The sequence below is a fragment of the Rhizopus delemar genome, genomic scaffold (genome assembly GCF_000149305.1).
Source record: "Rhizopus delemar RA 99-880 supercont3.18 genomic scaffold, whole genome shotgun sequence".
NCBI lineage: Eukaryota > Fungi > Mucoromycota > Mucoromycetes > Mucorales > Rhizopodaceae > Rhizopus > Rhizopus delemar.
In genome coordinates, this window is record NW_027137844.1 from 228,279 (window position 1) to 243,415 (window position 15,137).

The following is a 15,137-nucleotide window of genomic DNA, read 5'->3' on the forward strand; positions in this document are numbered from 1 at the left end:
GGCAAGGGCTATGATAGCATCATCTGAAAGCTTATCCAATTCACGTCCAAGAATAGCACGGTTCTAAAAGGGAAGCAAGCATTACTATGGCATCGCTTTTTTTTTTTTAATTACCATTCTAGGTATATGGTTTTTGATGATGCCAAGTTGGGATGCAATAGCAGTAGCGGTCTCAATATGATCACCTGTGATCATTACAACATGAATACCGGCTTGTTGACAAGTATCCACAGCTTCTTTGACACCTTGTTTAGGAGGATCGATTAGACCGACAAGACCGATAAAGACAAGATCGGATTCCGTCAGGTTTCCATCTTCTTCATCCCTCAAACTTTCATAAGGTATCGTCTTATAGGCTAAACCAAGGACGCGCAGGCCTTGTGATGCCATCCGAACATTTTCATCTTGAACCTGAGAAGCAAATTCGTCTGTCATCAAGAGGTCCTTGGGACCCTGCTCTGTTGTGGACATGTAATAATTGCATTTCTGGAGCAATTCTTCTGGAGCACCCTTACAGACCACCATGGCTTGGTTATCATTTGCTCTTGTATAGACAGCACTCATCAACTTGCGTTCACTATCAAATGCACGTTCAAAAACCTTTTTGAATCCCAACTGGTCTATCCAGTAAGCACGATCCAATTTGGCCTTTAAGGTAGCGACGGTCAGCGCGATCTCTGTTGGATCACCTACTGCTTTCATCTCACCCTCTTCATCTCGAATAGAGGAATTATTACAGAGAGCAGATACCATCAGAGCATAATACATTTGACGAGCGTAATCTTCGGGTTGCGTGGTGTCGATCGCTTTAGGCTTCATTGCAGCATAGTCCTTGATGATCGTCGAGACATCGGGTTGGTTCGGGCTGGGTGAAACGGTATGCTTGACATGGATCATACGTCGGCGCAGTTCATAGGGTTCAAGAATGATTTGACCTTGGTTGGGGTCCATTGAGGTAGATTCAGTGAATTTATAGAGTGAATGGTCTGATGTCCATAATTCCGCTGTACCCATCTTACCCTCCGTTAAGGTACCAGTCTGTGAAGATAGGCCAATAAGAAAAGGCAAAATTGCATAATATAAATAGTATATACCTTATCAGAACATATGACGGTTACACTTCCTAATGATTCCACGGCTGGAAGTGTTCTTACAACACATTGACTGCATACAGAAAAGGATTTATTTAATACTTCTTTGTTTATAGTTTAGTAACACTCACTTTGCAGCCATACGCCGAACGCCTAAAGCCATGGTTACAGTTGTTACAGCCACTAAACCTTCAGGTATCACAGAAACAGCTAGACTAGAAAATATGGAAATATGAGCAAAAAAAAAGATAAAAATAAGAAAAATAAACCTTAAGCCAATGTTGATCATGTCCTTTACATTCTTTTTCCATGCAATACCAATAACAACCACAAGTGCACATAGGAAAATAGCCAATGCTACTAAATAATGACCAAGCTTTGTCAATTTCTTTTGAATGGGAGTCTTTACTTTCTTATTGGCATCTTTTTGAATAGCTGTACTGATTTTACCAATCTAATGATGATCATATCAGTATATGCATTAAATGAGATCGAAAGATCTTACTTCAGTCTTAACACCCGTTCTAACTACGATACCCTTTGCTCTACCACGAGCTACGGTTGTAGACATGAACGCATTACCTTTACAATCAGCCAAAGGAATTTTACGAGTCTAGAAAAGGAGAAGGATTAGATAAAGTATGAATGAGGATTGATGTACCTTTGATTTGATAGCCTCTATATTCTTTTGAACAGGAACACTCTCACCAGTCAGGATACCTTCGACCACACCTAATTGAGATACTTCGATCAGACGAATATCAGCAGGAACAGCATCTCCTTCATCAAGTACGACCAGATCACCAGGAACAAGTTCTTCTGATTCCACATACTTTTCCTGTCCATCACGTATCACTTTTGCCTAGATAATGATCAATATAAATTAAGGAAAGAGTGATCTTACCTGTGGAACAGATAGGTTCATGAGAGCATTCAATGTTTGACTCGCTTTCCATTCTTGACTGAAACCGATGATAGTATTCAGAACGACGACGACCAACAAGACAATCATACTATCAAAATCTTTTTCGGCTGCCTCAACAATAGCAGCAGCAATCAAAATGAGGACCATGAAGTCAGTGAGTTGATCCCAAAGCATCTTGAATGGATTTGGACGTGATGGTTTTGGTAGTTGGTTTGAACCATATTGCTCCCTTAGGGCAGGAATAAATGATTCCGGTAGACCTTTTTCTTTATCCGTTTTAGAAAACATGGCCAATAGTTTATCAACCGATCGATCAAAATAAAGTGCTTGTGGTGGTGGTAACAGGTTGGATACCTGAGCTGCTCTCGGCATCTTTTCTTTACTCTTTTCAATTTCAGTGGCTAAAGATGATTGTAGTAGCCTTTCCAGATCGCCTTGTTCATTTTCTTTGATCAACTCTTTCCAATCTCCAAACTGATGAGGAAAATGACGGGTGAGTAAGAAGATGATGGCGATCGCCCCTCTTTTTTGCTCTTCAGTTGAATTAGGTTGACAACGATAATGAATCTTTAGTTGACGACGCAAATCGGAAATATCCATGTCACTGATAATCATTCTGAATTCTTGAACTTTAAAATCATTAGTTACATTTACATGCATTTCTGCCTTGTTTACCTTCTTCAAGAAAATCACCAAATAAAAAGAATGCGACATCTGCCGAACGTGTCGTCTTTTTCCTCAAGAGATGTCCTTCGGTATGACCCATAATTAAGAATAATCCTTCAGATAACCTTTTCATTAGGTTTAAATCAAGATGTGGTTGATGTCCACCTTTTATTCTATGATCCATCACATATCGAAGACCTTCAAATACTTCTTCTAATGAAATTGATTTATTTTCTTTTACGTTGAATAAATCATTTACTATAAAGAACATGAGCTTTACTGTCTATTCATTCATCATTTACCATAAACTTCAATCTGTTGCTCCACAGAGAGTTTTCCATCATTTATAGAAAATATATCAATCACAGCATGTTGACTATTCTCCACCACTATTTTATGCTCCATCAAATAAATATTCCGAAATCAAAAGAAGTAAATAAAAGGATTTAAAATAAATTTGATTTTATACAAACTTATCACATTACTTTACTATGCATGAAAATCAAGCAGGATGAAAAGGGGGGACACTCTGGAGTTTAAAATATAAAAGGGAGCCAATGAGAGGATGAACTGAATGAATCGTAGCAAACGTCATGAAAGATCTGCTGGATGATAAAAGGCTTACTTATGATCATTACCATAGGCTACATTATCACACAACTAATTTTATTTACCGAGTAAGGATGATAGATACAGTAGGATACATTCGGGATATTTCTTTTTTAAGCAAATATCAATCACAAACAACCTAATTTGAAAGAGTTGAAAGTATTCAACATCAGAAAACACATTAGACTGTTCTATACTTTTCTCCATGCTCTCTCTCTCTCATTTTAAATGATGTGCTGGTTTCAATCATTATACGATAAATAAAACTTGTTGTAAATAAAACCTATAAATGCAGTTGAATTAACTTATAAACTATAAATATACAATCAATCAGCCCTTGTCAAAGATGAAGAATACAAAAGAACAGTAAACTCTCTTTCTTATCATAAGCGTATAAAGTAAATGAGTTCAACATTTAAAGCAAAGTCTCGATTGTTTGACAAGTAAACAAGCTCAAATTTTATAACCTAATGATGATGTGGTCAAAGCAAACAGTGACTAAAAAAAGAAATAGACAAAAGGGAAAACATCAAATGACTGTAAGCTGAGGAGCAATATTACTGCTCTATTGTCACAAACAACTTGAATTTTACATGATGGCTACATTCTATCAAAAAGACAAAAGACCGGGCATGCTTCAAAAGGTTACAAAATGACTGTATACTTTGTATCATTCCTTAAACATTGAATCAAAAGCTTTAAATAGCAAAGTTATTTCTGCAGTGTGATATGACGTAGATTTCAACTACCTGTTCGTACAATCACTGAAAAGTGGGGTGCGATGAGAAGATGATGTAAAACAGTCCGTGAGGATGAATGTCAAGTCGTTTGTTCACTATTTCTGTTATGCTCCCTGATAGGAATAGAGTAGTTAATGCGTATGCTGGTTGATAACATTAAAGCAAGGAACAAAAAAAAAAAAAAAAAAAAAAGGATCCCGATCCAATTCCCAAAAGATCCTTCATCAAGGAAAAGAATCCAGTCATAAAGTGAACAAACTTCAAAAGAGTGTAACGAGAATTGTCATTCTGATTAGTCTTTACTGATGGCTGCCGTTGTACAAGGAACATGAGTTTCAGAACATTATTGGTCTGCAAAGTTCTTTTCGTAATCTCGCCCTCTTGAAATCAATCAATAATGCTTTATTATCTCTCTTTATTCATTATTAACCCAAATAAGGCTTAGAGTTGAATACAAAGAATTCACAGCAAAAAAAAAAAAGAAAAGTTTCATGTGCTTATTTAATATGTATTTTATGAAACAAGCATTTTTTTTTTCTATAGAAAATAAAAGTTATATACAAAACAAGGATGATAATAATAATGGTATTTAGCAGTGTCGACAGTGAACGTTGGTTGGTAAATTTGAAGTGATGGAAGATATTGATCTTGGTTGATTATTTAATAATCTTAAATGTTCGAGTGGTTTATTGTTTTGCTTTTTCTTTAGTTGTTCTCTTGTCATGATCATTGCTCGAATACCTTCAACAGTATGAGTGATAAGTTTTATATTATTTTTACAAACATTACCTTCATACGTAACAAGGGGAAAAGCAACACTATTTTTCAACATGTTAATTATAATGATAACAATAAGAAAGAAAGTACCTGATAAAAGTAAATGCTGCCGTACCAAACACTGCGCCTACACATAATCCAACTGTATTTAATTTTGCAGACATTATCATTGTTTTATGATGAAAACAAGAAAAAAAAATAAAACTAATTTTTAAAACTCACTTTTTATATGAATTTGTTTTAGGTTTTATTGTTTTATAAACACTGTTTCATTATCTTATGTAAAGAAGCCCAAAACTATTTATTTATTTTATTTTCAATAAGGTTGTTGTCTTATGTACGGAGGATAATTCTGATGACTGTATGGATAATAAGTACCATTTGTGATGGGCTGTTGTTGTACATTATTAGGATTGCTATTATTTGTATTGACTTGATCTTTATTGTACATCATCTCACTGTGAATTGTGGTTGGCACAGAATGATGTTGATGGTGATGATGATGATGTTGCTGTTGTTGCTGTTGTTGTTGCTGCTGTTGTTGTGGAGGAGGAGGATTGTTATACTTTTGATCATAATGAATCATCCCTTGATATTCTTCATAAGGTGGATATTCATATCCTTTCCCTCCGTACATTGGATACTTGTAGTAGTTATTATTCTGATAACTGGGATGATGAGGATAATAGTAAGGATAATAATAAGGTTGTCCACTACTTCCGTACTGTTGTTGTGGTGGAGGTGGAGGTGTGTTGTTATCTATTATCACTTGTTGTTGTTGCTGAGGTAAAGGAAGGGGAGGAGGGTGGTGAGGGTGATGAGGTGGCATTGTACTATACTTTTCTCTATACAAGTGAGTAGATCCAACAGAAGGTGATTGTGTGTATGGGTCATAATATCCCTAAATGATGTTAGTAAAGAGCTGTTTATATAAGCATCAATCATTGTTTACCATTCTTTGTGTATCATTATTAGAATAAATTGTATTATATTCTCCTCCTGTATATCCAGCTGCTGTATGTGGTACATAATACGGGTTTATATATGAATCAGGCACAGGTTGCTGCTGTGTTTGCTGCATTGGATGATTGAGACCAACAAGACCACCAACGGGTAACTGCGTTTGCTGTATTGGATGAGGTTGAATTATAGTAGGTTGTGTGCCATTCATTGTTCGAACTTCTTGCTGAACGATAGGCTGAGACGAAACTTCGGGTTCTTTTACAACTTGTGTCACCTCATCAGCCTTCTTTTCCTCTTCTTTCATCTCTTCCTTCACCTCTTCCTTTACTTCACTTGCTTCTTCACCATTTGAAATAGTCAAACTTCCAAATCGAACATGGACAGATGTTGTGGGTGCAGACTGGTTGGTTGGTAAAACAACAGCTTCTGTTTGATTTAATCTTCGAACTGTTCGATGTACTTGCATCACTTTCTCATCCTTAACAACTGTCATCTCTTCTTTTATTTCTTCCTTTCTCTTTTCTTCTACTACTTCTTCTTTTGGTTCCTCTTGCTTTAATTCTTTATCCATGTTTTTTTCCTGATCTTTATTTAGTTCTTCCTTTTTATCTTCTTTAATTTCTTCCTTTGGTTCTTCCTTTATCTTCTCCTTTGATTCCTCCTTTACTTCTTCTTTATTTGTCTCTTCCTCTGTCTTTGATTCTATCTTCTTCACTGGTTCTTCTTCAAGTTTTGTCTCTTCTTCCTTTACTTCTTCTTCCTTTACTTCTTTAGCTTCTTTTTCTACTTCAACCTTTTTTACTTCTTCAATTGCAGGAGAAGTAGGTCCTTTAAGAATGCTTGCCCAAGATGGTTTTTCTGGCTCTTGCTTTTCTTCTACTTTTACCGATTTTTTCTTTTCTTGTTGTTGCTTATTTTGTTTGACTAACAGCAAAAAGAAAAAAAAAATAAGCACCACAGTATACAATACACACAAAAAACTTACATGATTTTCCTTTGAGTTTTTGGCTGCGTACATCTATCATAAAAAAAACATGAATGTTTATTCCTAGTTTGGTACTTTTTTTCTTTTCACCTTTGTTTGGTTTCTTTTGTACAGGCTTTGTCTTTTTCGTCTTTACTTGACCCCATTGACTAGCATGGCCTTCCGAAATGCGGTTAATGGCTAGATCAAAATCACCTTGACACTCATCCATCACAAAAAGTAAATCTTCTTGACTCCAATTTGGAAATAATTCAACAAGTGAAGATAGATATTGTTTATAACGTAACTTTAAGGTTTTGAAATCATTTTGACTTTTGGGTTGATTACGCTTTGATGGCATGGTTTTCTCTCTCTCTTTCTTTTTTTATATAATGTGTGTGTATGAATATATGTATAGCTAAATGTACATATATTATATATAAAAGGGAAACCAGTTGTTTTTTCTCTTTTTTATATATATTCTGTGTATGTTTAAATGTGTTATAGAATTGTATTAAAAAAAAAAAAAAAAAAAAAAAAAAACTCGTCTGTGCCAAAAAAAAAAAGCGCGAATGAAGAAAACCGGAGATTCAATTTGTCTAACATTACTTGTTATTGCCTTGCAGTGATTTCTTAGCGAGTTCTGCAACTGGTTTTTTCGAAATAGTTTGCTCATTTAAAATAAATTTTCATTCGGTTTACCAAAACTGGCTTACTCACTTTCTGCAATGTCTCCTTTACTAATTATCAGTTTTGTAAATTTAATTATCGATCCTATATTATTTTGTTGACGGTTTTTTTTGGGGACATTCGTTTATGTACAATATCAATGGACGTTTTTCTCAAAAAAAAATCAAATCTTTTTATTTATATAATACAAGTACATTAAATTGATTGTTTGTTCAAGCACTTTTCAAAAGCGTTCATTGAGTACTAGATAATTTTTCCAAAGTGAAGAGTGGGAATACTGCTGTAAGCTTCTGCTGTTCTTGTAGGAAAATCATCGTTGTACTCAAATTGACTGCATCTTACTTTATTCTTGACAATAATCCAAATCTAGTTTGATGGGAATAAGCTTTAGTGAGTATGGAGGGAGGTAGGCGCGCCGATAGCCTCTGTTTGTAATTATTACTTGAGTTTTCTCAACAGTATGAATAGGTGTGATATCCATGATCAAGACTTATCCATATAGTCCAATACATTGGATACGAGTCTAATTTAATGGTCAGTTACAGCTCCTTTACTTGTTTATAGCAGATTCTCTATCTCTGCTATCTAGCTAAATAGTACTATGATATGTAAGAAAATAAAGTTATCTACATCCTTTTATACAATTGACAACTAAAAACCTAGAACTCAGCAGGTTAAATTATTACAATGGCTGCAGTAATGACCGTATAACACTCTGCATTATATAGGTTATATAGCATGTGGATTTTTAGTAACCTCATTCGAAGTTGAGCTATTTAATAAGGAAGTACGGCAAGTATGATCTATTTAAATATTGTCTTCATGCGTCCTGAAGAAATGAGAGAAAATAGGTTGTATTTTATTTGTTGTAGGCATTAATATAAGCTTTTGAAATATCCATTTTAATGAACTAGTAAGCTTATTGTATGTTCGAATTTTATGAAAGGTATGTATTCGTATATCAGTTTTTATGATCTTCTTATTCCATCTCTTCTAACGATTATTAACAATTCAAATTAATAGAGTCATTAACTTGACCTACTGATGATGTATATAACTAAAGTTAGAGAGGTTCAGATATTTTTTTTTCCCATTTAACCTATAATGATGCGGCTTTCCTCATCTTTGTACGTTTATATACTTTCTTCTCTGTGGGGCTTTTTATGAAAAATAGTGTTACTCTAAATTGAAGATAGTAGTACTCTACCTGTTCTTTGAAACTTTCATGAATCATTTGTTCACTGAGATATGTGATATATTACATAGGCTCATTATCACTGTGAAAAGACTTTTTTCTTGTCAAAATCTTTATTTTGGAAAGTGTTCGTTAACTGAATTTTAAAATGATGAATAAGAAAGAAGGAAACACGATTGATCATCCAGAGGTTTTCAAATGGTTTCATATGACTTTATATGATCTACTAACTCACCGTGTTACATTTGTCCAAAATCTTTCTTGCAATTCGTCTCTAATTCTTTCAAGGCTCATTGACTCTTTTTGTTCATGAGAGGTTTCGGTTTTCTTTGTTTATCGCCTCCTTGCTTACTCTCGACAACTTCTTTAGTAACTTATTTTTCTTTTATTATCCATTCAAAGAAGAAAAAAAAAGATTCTCAATAGACTTAAAATAAAAGAATTTTATTTAACATAATGGCAAATATATATATTTATACACATACACAAAAAACCTATATTTCAAAATCAATTGAAATGATCCATTGACAAATAAACAACCACATATGTCATCAATCCAAATCCTGCCAGCAAGCTTCTCCTTGTCCATAATCGGGTATCTATTGTTGTCATGGGTGGCTGTTGTCTAATGAAAGGTTGTCTTGGTATCGTTTTATGTGTGAGTACTTCATAAGCGTATTTAATATCTGTAAAATGCTTTGTTGCATCTTTTATTTTCGATACATCCGGATGGTACACTTTACACAGCTCAATGTATCTTCTTTTAATTTGTTTTTGTGTAGAGTACCTCTCAACCCCTAAAATCTCGTATGGTGATTTACCATTCAATCCCATGGGTTCAAAAAGCGTAAAGGTGAAAAAAAAAAAAAAAAAAAAAAAAAAAAAAGCGGAAAAAAAAAAGAACCTTTTAAATGTCACAAGGGTCATTATTTTGTACATTTTTCATCCCAAGTGGATCATTTGTATTGTCATATAAAAAGAATCGTTTTTTTATGATCAATAATATTTAAAGGGCTTCTTTGATTTATTCTGAAAATCATTGTTTCGTCATTTTCTTTTCTTTGTACAAAAAGGTTAATTTTTTAAAGCACAAAAAAAATACTGCGGTTTACCTTTGAGTACAGAAAGACCGGATGTCGAAAAAAAAATATTTAACCTTTTTTATGCAAACTATTACATATTCAAACACTTCAAATTCTACTTTTTCTTCTTTTTGTATTCAATTTTTAATATAAAATGGAATTAAAGGGATCTTGTCACTGTGAGAAAGTTACTTTTAAAGTAGTTTCAAATACTCCAGCCCCAGTAAGTAAAACTTTTATTTATTTACGTGTATCATTTACCATTTCAGTAGTTTATGCATTGCTACTGGTAACGCGTATTTTTATTATATTATTATAATGTTTAACCAATAACCTTATAAAGTTCTATCTGTCGAAAATGTCAAGGTGGAAGCGGTGCTGCCATTAACATTATGGGACTAGTAATTAAAATGATTATAAACACCTTTCTTTAATAACCCTTTGATATTTATTTAGTCTAAAACACTAGAAATTACAAGTGGAAAAGAGCACTTGAAGTATGTTTAAGAAAAAAAAAAAGACTTAAATAATGCCAACTAATCAATTACATAGAGGGTATCAAGCCTTAATGGATAAGGAAAAAAAGAAATTAGCGTAAGTTATGGTTGATGTTTGATAAAACAATGTTTAAAGTGTTTTGGTTTAGAGGAAACATTCGATACTTTTGCAATGAATGCGGTTCTCATCTTTATGCTTATGATGAGCAATACAAGGACTACGTGTATCCCTATGCTAGTGCTATAGATACAAACTTACCCGAATTAAAAGCAAGCGATCGTCATCATATCATGCTTTCCTCAAAGGCCAACTGGGTTCCATCTCCTCCTTTGGAATCCAAAACTTTTGATGAGTATCCTGATTGCTCATTGGAAGACTGGCATAAAAAGAATAACAAGTATGTTGAATAAATAAAATGCAAAGTTGAAAAATATATTTGAATGATGTATAAATATACAAGATATTATATAAAAAAGATATACATAAGATATTAAATAATAGGTTATTCTGTCCAGCAATGATTTTCTTTTTCTGTATTTATCCATTGTCCTTGATTATTAAATAATTTGTTATTATTTTCTATTGCTTGAGTTGATGATTTTTGTATGTTTCCTATCAAATGTTAATCTACTTTTTTATTATTATTCATCAGACTAATTTTTACCTGGAAATCCTGTAGCCCAAACAACAGCAGCCATAGCATCTACAGAAGATTGTCTGCTGGTTTGTCTCTTTGGATAGTGACTACTTGTACTCGTTGGACTTGTGGTACTGCTACTATCCGAAAAGCTTGGTTGTCTCTGATGTGTCACTGTCTTTTTATATTCTTCCTCTTGAAGCAAGATTTGGGGTTCACCAGACGTGGTAGGATAATGAAGGGTCTGAACCTCAGATTCAATGAAAAATTTGGACCAAGGCCGTTGCGTCTGATTCCAACCCATCTTGGGCACAGGGTTAGACGGTTGAGGTAAAGGTAGCTTGGTCACATCCTCTCTCTTGTCTTCAAAATAAGGCGGGCCATCCATCAATAAATAACCATACATCAAAGCTTCTTCTTCTTCTTGCTGCTGTCGATCGAGATAGTCTTCCAATGGTTTTACACGTTTAGGGACATAACTTGAGCGATCAGAAAAAGGAGGTTCACAGTAATCAAAGAGATAATTTATATTTCGTTTTTGCCCACTGCTGTTCATGGGGATACCAGAGAGGTATTTGAGGGTATAGTCTTGGCGAACTATGTCATCCAAGATAGCCTTCAAAGTCTCATCCCATGCAAATGTAGTCAAAAGTTGAACCAAAGGCGTGTACAGTGGACTCGTAGTTGATTTACAAAAGTTGGATGCAAAAAGGATCGACTGTATGACAGATTGAGGTATGAGTCGGGTGGTTGTTGTGAGGATATGATGAGCAAGGGTGATGATCTCTAGACATTTTTCTGTACATAGATCCTCTGCTGAGTTGTATATTTGAACCGTGAGCATATGGTGATACAAGGTAATAATCTTTTGTGGTGTTTCAAGAACTTGAGCGTGTTTTTTGGGTAGTTTTATTTTGGAGAGTGTATCCAATGAATCCTGTACACAGAAAGATTAAGCCTATCATTTGAATGTACGCACTTCATGCACTTACCCTAATTATTTTCATTTCTATCGGTTTTCTTTCTAAAACTATACATTTTAAGAATTTGGTATAGGCTTCTGTGACGTCAAATGCCCATTTTTGTTTTTCACAGGTAAAAGCAAATTTGGAAGAAGATGAAACATCCAATTCGGCTAAATAGGGTTTATTCAAGTAGACTGTTAACCAGACATACCAAGCCTCCAAATTCTTCAAGAGAGGCATACTAATCGTACGAGTACTAACCAAGTCCAGAGCGATACGTAGAGTCATAAAAGCCTGTGTTTCACTCTTGGCCATACACTGATAGTGAACAAGCAAGAGGGCAGTCTCCACCAGGAATTGTTCTTCTTCCACTTCTTGATGAGGAAAACAAAGTTCAAGGAATCTTAAATGAACTTCCCGATAGAGCAGCTCAGCCTCCTTTTGCCTTGAGGTTTGAAACATGGTGATAGCCATAAAGGCACCCGCGACCAAGACTGAACCATCCTGCAACCAAGGCGCATAAAGTAAATGCTGACTCATGATCCAATTAATCAGTTTCTTGGTGGCTGGATCATAGCGCAAGATACGATCGATGGAAGGTATCGCTTCATGGTCGATAGGCAGCTGAAATGCGTTGAGAAACAAGACTGGACAGGCCGTCTTGTGATATTGAGTCTTGTAGTTGTTATTTAATAAGCATTGTGCTTTGTCAGGTAAAAAATATATTTTAGGAGTGGGTTTTGAACGTGGTCGGCTTGGTTTGTCGCTATAAATACAAGAAGTCTTGTTGGATTCACATCTTTGACACGGAGTTTCTATATAAAATCAAATATCAACAAGAAAGGATTTGTTTAATATTGTATTATTTTACTGCCATCACAACGCATCTTTTTAGCTCTACAGGGCTCACATGCTTTACTCACTTTATGGCGTTTAAGTGGAAAGTCCTTGGTTGAACACGAATGCCATCTGAATGTGCTTGTCATGATTTATAAAATAAAAAAAAATGTTAAAAAAAAGGGGGAGCACACACAAACACACGTAACAGAAAAAGAAAAGTAAAAGAAAAGAGAGAGAAAGAGAAACAAACAAAAAAAAGAGAAAGAAAAAGTAGTTTTTTCTTTTTTTCTTTTTGTTTATTGTACAAAAAAGTTATTTCTTTTCCTTCTCTCTAAGATCATCACACTTTTTTTTTTCTTTCATGTTCTTTCTCACATTATTTTTATGTTACAGTTGAGTTAATTTAAATAAAATACGCTTTGACCCTCTCTTCTTTCTTTATAAAATATGTGTTTTTCTCACTTTCGGCTCTTTCGGAAACAATGTCTTTTTTGTGTATGACAAGTTGATTTGTGGAAAAAAAAAGATTTATTGCAAAACTACATATTTGAAACACCATTCTTTATTTTATTTTATTTTTATAGAAAGTCAATAATAAAGTAACAATTGCTGTTACCATCGCTATTATTAAATAAAAGAAAGAAGAAAACAATTTTCTCCATCACTTTCACTCACTTGTTCCCAATTTCTTGCTCTCCGAACCGATGTTGTATCATAACTGTGTCACACAACAGGGATTTTTATTACTATCAAACTACCTTCAAAGTATTATTTGAGTTCTTAATCACACGTAAGCCAAATCTTTTCCCTCTATTAAAATAACGTTGCCAAACACAAGCTATTACCCAAAGACCAAAGATACCACCCAACATACCATAAACTTTGTAATCAATTATATATTTTATCTTTTCGGGTGATCTCATTTGCAATAACTTGATAATTGAATTAGAAAACCCAGTTTCAATAAAGAGATCCAGACCCAAGATAAATAAATAAGAGCCCAAAAATGACATACAAATAATTACCGCAGCAAATTCAATCACCATGGCTGTCACAGTAAATACAAGGGCGATTGATAAACTAGTCAATTGTCTTATCAATGCATGCTGAATCACAAAGTCTTCTTTCCAACTCCAGATATACAAAGAAAACAGATATCCTGCTACTCCTACTCTAAAATGATGAGCTATGTCTACATTGCTGTGATTGCTTATTCAGTATTACCGCAGAGTAAATAAAGAGCCACTCTCCAAAAATATAAAGTAACAATAGCAAACACTAATCCTGCTCCAACACAGGAGCAAAGATAAACTGTGGATGACAGCGGATAGCCCTTTGGGGGTTCTACTGTTTTTAAACAAACCCAGGTGATACCCGCTATGACAAAAAAAAGGAGTAAATAAACGCGTGTGTATACTTTGTTTTTCAATGACACTTTACAGCCCAAGAGCAAGCCAACCATTGCCATAGTAACAATAAATAAAGGAAATCCAACGCTCATGAAATAAGCACCAATCAAGATCAGCAGGCAGGCTGCGATAATGACCTGTATTGGGTATCGAAGAGGAGGGTCCGTACAGTGTAACACTTCTTTGTGACCTTTATCCCACAACATTTTACCAAAGTGATGCTGATAACATGGTTTATATGCAGATACAAATGGATATGTAAGCAGTATAAGCGTAATAAATAAAGAAGACATAAAAGAAAGATTGTCTTGCATTCTTTTTTATGTCTTTATATAATAATACAAGAGAATTCATTGTTTGATTTCAATAACCGATAGCAAGACTGTATTTTTTTTTTTTTACTTTTTTTTTACTTTTTTTATTATTACTATTATAATGCCAACAACAAAGGAATCTATACAAATTGAATTAGCAACACATAAACCAACAGAAGAGGAAAGACAAGTGTTGAGATCTGCTTTATTCAGAGTTATTACGCCAAGTAAATTTAGCAATATGATACGTTATTTATTATTCTTATATGCTATTATGACTAGTGGCACTGGGTGCAGTTTCTTTGGGTTTATCTGCTTCTTTAATTGGTAATGATAACAATAAACAAATAATAATAATAAACTTCTATTTATAGGCAAATCAAGGCAGTGGAAAAGAACTTATTTGACTACATTTTGTAAAAAGAAAAAGAAAAAAACACGAAAAAATATACTAATTTCAATTAGTGGGAGTCAATATAGGTATTTTATTTGGTGGGTTACTTGGAACGAATAGAGGAATGAATAAATTGAGAGAAGGATTGCCTGAAGATTCAAAAATATTATCTATTATTCATGAGCTTGATGAATTAAAGAAAAATAATAATTAAAATTGTTTTTTATTATACAAGGCATGTCCCTTTTCATATATATTACAAGCTTTTTTTTTTTTATTCCATAAAGAATCCATTTCGAGCCAACACATTCTCTAAATGCTTGGGCACTTCCTTTGATAGCTCCTCTTCTTTCTTTTTATCCATTTTTTTAGTAGCCA

The 15,137-nt window shown here is 34.0% G+C and overlaps 9 protein-coding genes across 9 annotated transcripts in view; 2 read left to right on the top strand and 7 right to left on the bottom strand.

Moving 5' to 3' along the window:
* Positions 1 to 951, bottom strand: part of RO3G_15957 (uncharacterized protein) — a gene marked incomplete at both ends in the record, with an annotated part of 1,335 nt that extends 384 nt beyond the window's left edge. Inside the window, 2 exons of the mRNA XM_067670541.1 lie at positions 45 to 63; positions 115 to 951. Of these exons, the coding sequence (XP_067526642.1) occupies positions 45 to 63; positions 115 to 951 (856 nt within the window). The remainder of the gene's footprint in view (positions 1 to 44; positions 64 to 114) is intronic.
* Positions 952 to 1,282: 331 nt separating this feature from the next.
* On the bottom strand, positions 1,283 to 2,782 carry RO3G_15958 (uncharacterized protein; the record flags this gene model as incomplete). The annotated part of the gene is made up of 6 exons (XM_067670542.1): positions 1,283 to 1,306; positions 1,390 to 1,545; positions 1,597 to 1,704; positions 1,753 to 1,953; positions 1,996 to 2,645; positions 2,692 to 2,782. 6 exons carry the CDS (start codon positions 2,780 to 2,782, stop codon positions 1,283 to 1,285), a joined length of 1,230 nt encoding a protein of 409 aa, XP_067526643.1.
* Positions 2,783 to 4,620: 1,838 nt separating this feature from the next.
* On the bottom strand, positions 4,621 to 4,863 carry RO3G_15959 (uncharacterized protein; the record flags this gene model as incomplete). Its single annotated transcript, XM_067670543.1, has 2 exons — positions 4,621 to 4,772; positions 4,821 to 4,863. The coding sequence occupies 2 exons, from the start codon at positions 4,861 to 4,863 to the stop codon at positions 4,621 to 4,623; spliced, it is 195 nt and encodes a 64-aa protein (XP_067526644.1).
* A 261-nt stretch (positions 4,864 to 5,124) lies between these two features.
* RO3G_15960 (uncharacterized protein) lies at positions 5,125 to 7,096 on the bottom strand (the record flags this gene model as incomplete). Its single annotated transcript, XM_067670544.1, has 4 exons — positions 5,125 to 5,709; positions 5,761 to 6,695; positions 6,757 to 6,789; positions 6,847 to 7,096. The coding sequence occupies 4 exons, from the start codon at positions 7,094 to 7,096 to the stop codon at positions 5,125 to 5,127; spliced, it is 1,803 nt and encodes a 600-aa protein (XP_067526645.1).
* Positions 7,097 to 9,856: 2,760 nt separating this feature from the next.
* On the top strand, positions 9,857 to 10,610 carry RO3G_15961 (uncharacterized protein; the record flags this gene model as incomplete). Its single annotated transcript, XM_067670545.1, has 6 exons — positions 9,857 to 9,925; positions 9,975 to 9,991; positions 10,046 to 10,103; positions 10,159 to 10,199; positions 10,255 to 10,296; positions 10,349 to 10,610. The coding sequence occupies 6 exons, from the start codon at positions 9,857 to 9,859 to the stop codon at positions 10,608 to 10,610; spliced, it is 489 nt and encodes a 162-aa protein (XP_067526646.1).
* A 243-nt stretch (positions 10,611 to 10,853) lies between these two features.
* On the bottom strand, positions 10,854 to 12,788 carry RO3G_15962 (uncharacterized protein; the record flags this gene model as incomplete). Its single annotated transcript, XM_067670546.1, has 3 exons — positions 10,854 to 11,774; positions 11,830 to 12,617; positions 12,722 to 12,788. The coding sequence occupies 3 exons, from the start codon at positions 12,786 to 12,788 to the stop codon at positions 10,854 to 10,856; spliced, it is 1,776 nt and encodes a 591-aa protein (XP_067526647.1).
* Positions 12,789 to 13,422: 634 nt separating this feature from the next.
* Positions 13,423 to 13,688, bottom strand: RO3G_15963 (uncharacterized protein; the record flags this gene model as incomplete). The annotated part of the gene is made up of 2 exons (XM_067670547.1): positions 13,423 to 13,452; positions 13,488 to 13,688. The coding sequence occupies 2 exons, from the start codon at positions 13,686 to 13,688 to the stop codon at positions 13,423 to 13,425; spliced, it is 231 nt and encodes a 76-aa protein (XP_067526648.1).
* Positions 13,689 to 13,852: 164 nt separating this feature from the next.
* Positions 13,853 to 14,257, bottom strand: RO3G_15964 (uncharacterized protein; the record flags this gene model as incomplete). The annotated part of the gene is made up of 2 exons (XM_067670548.1): positions 13,853 to 14,019; positions 14,083 to 14,257. 2 exons carry the CDS (start codon positions 14,255 to 14,257, stop codon positions 13,853 to 13,855), a joined length of 342 nt encoding a protein of 113 aa, XP_067526649.1.
* A 229-nt stretch (positions 14,258 to 14,486) lies between these two features.
* RO3G_15965 (uncharacterized protein) lies at positions 14,487 to 14,973 on the top strand (the record flags this gene model as incomplete). The annotated part of the gene is made up of 4 exons (XM_067670549.1): positions 14,487 to 14,592; positions 14,648 to 14,692; positions 14,740 to 14,781; positions 14,831 to 14,973. The coding sequence occupies 4 exons, from the start codon at positions 14,487 to 14,489 to the stop codon at positions 14,971 to 14,973; spliced, it is 336 nt and encodes a 111-aa protein (XP_067526650.1).
* Between the last annotated feature and the right edge of the window lie 164 nt (positions 14,974 to 15,137).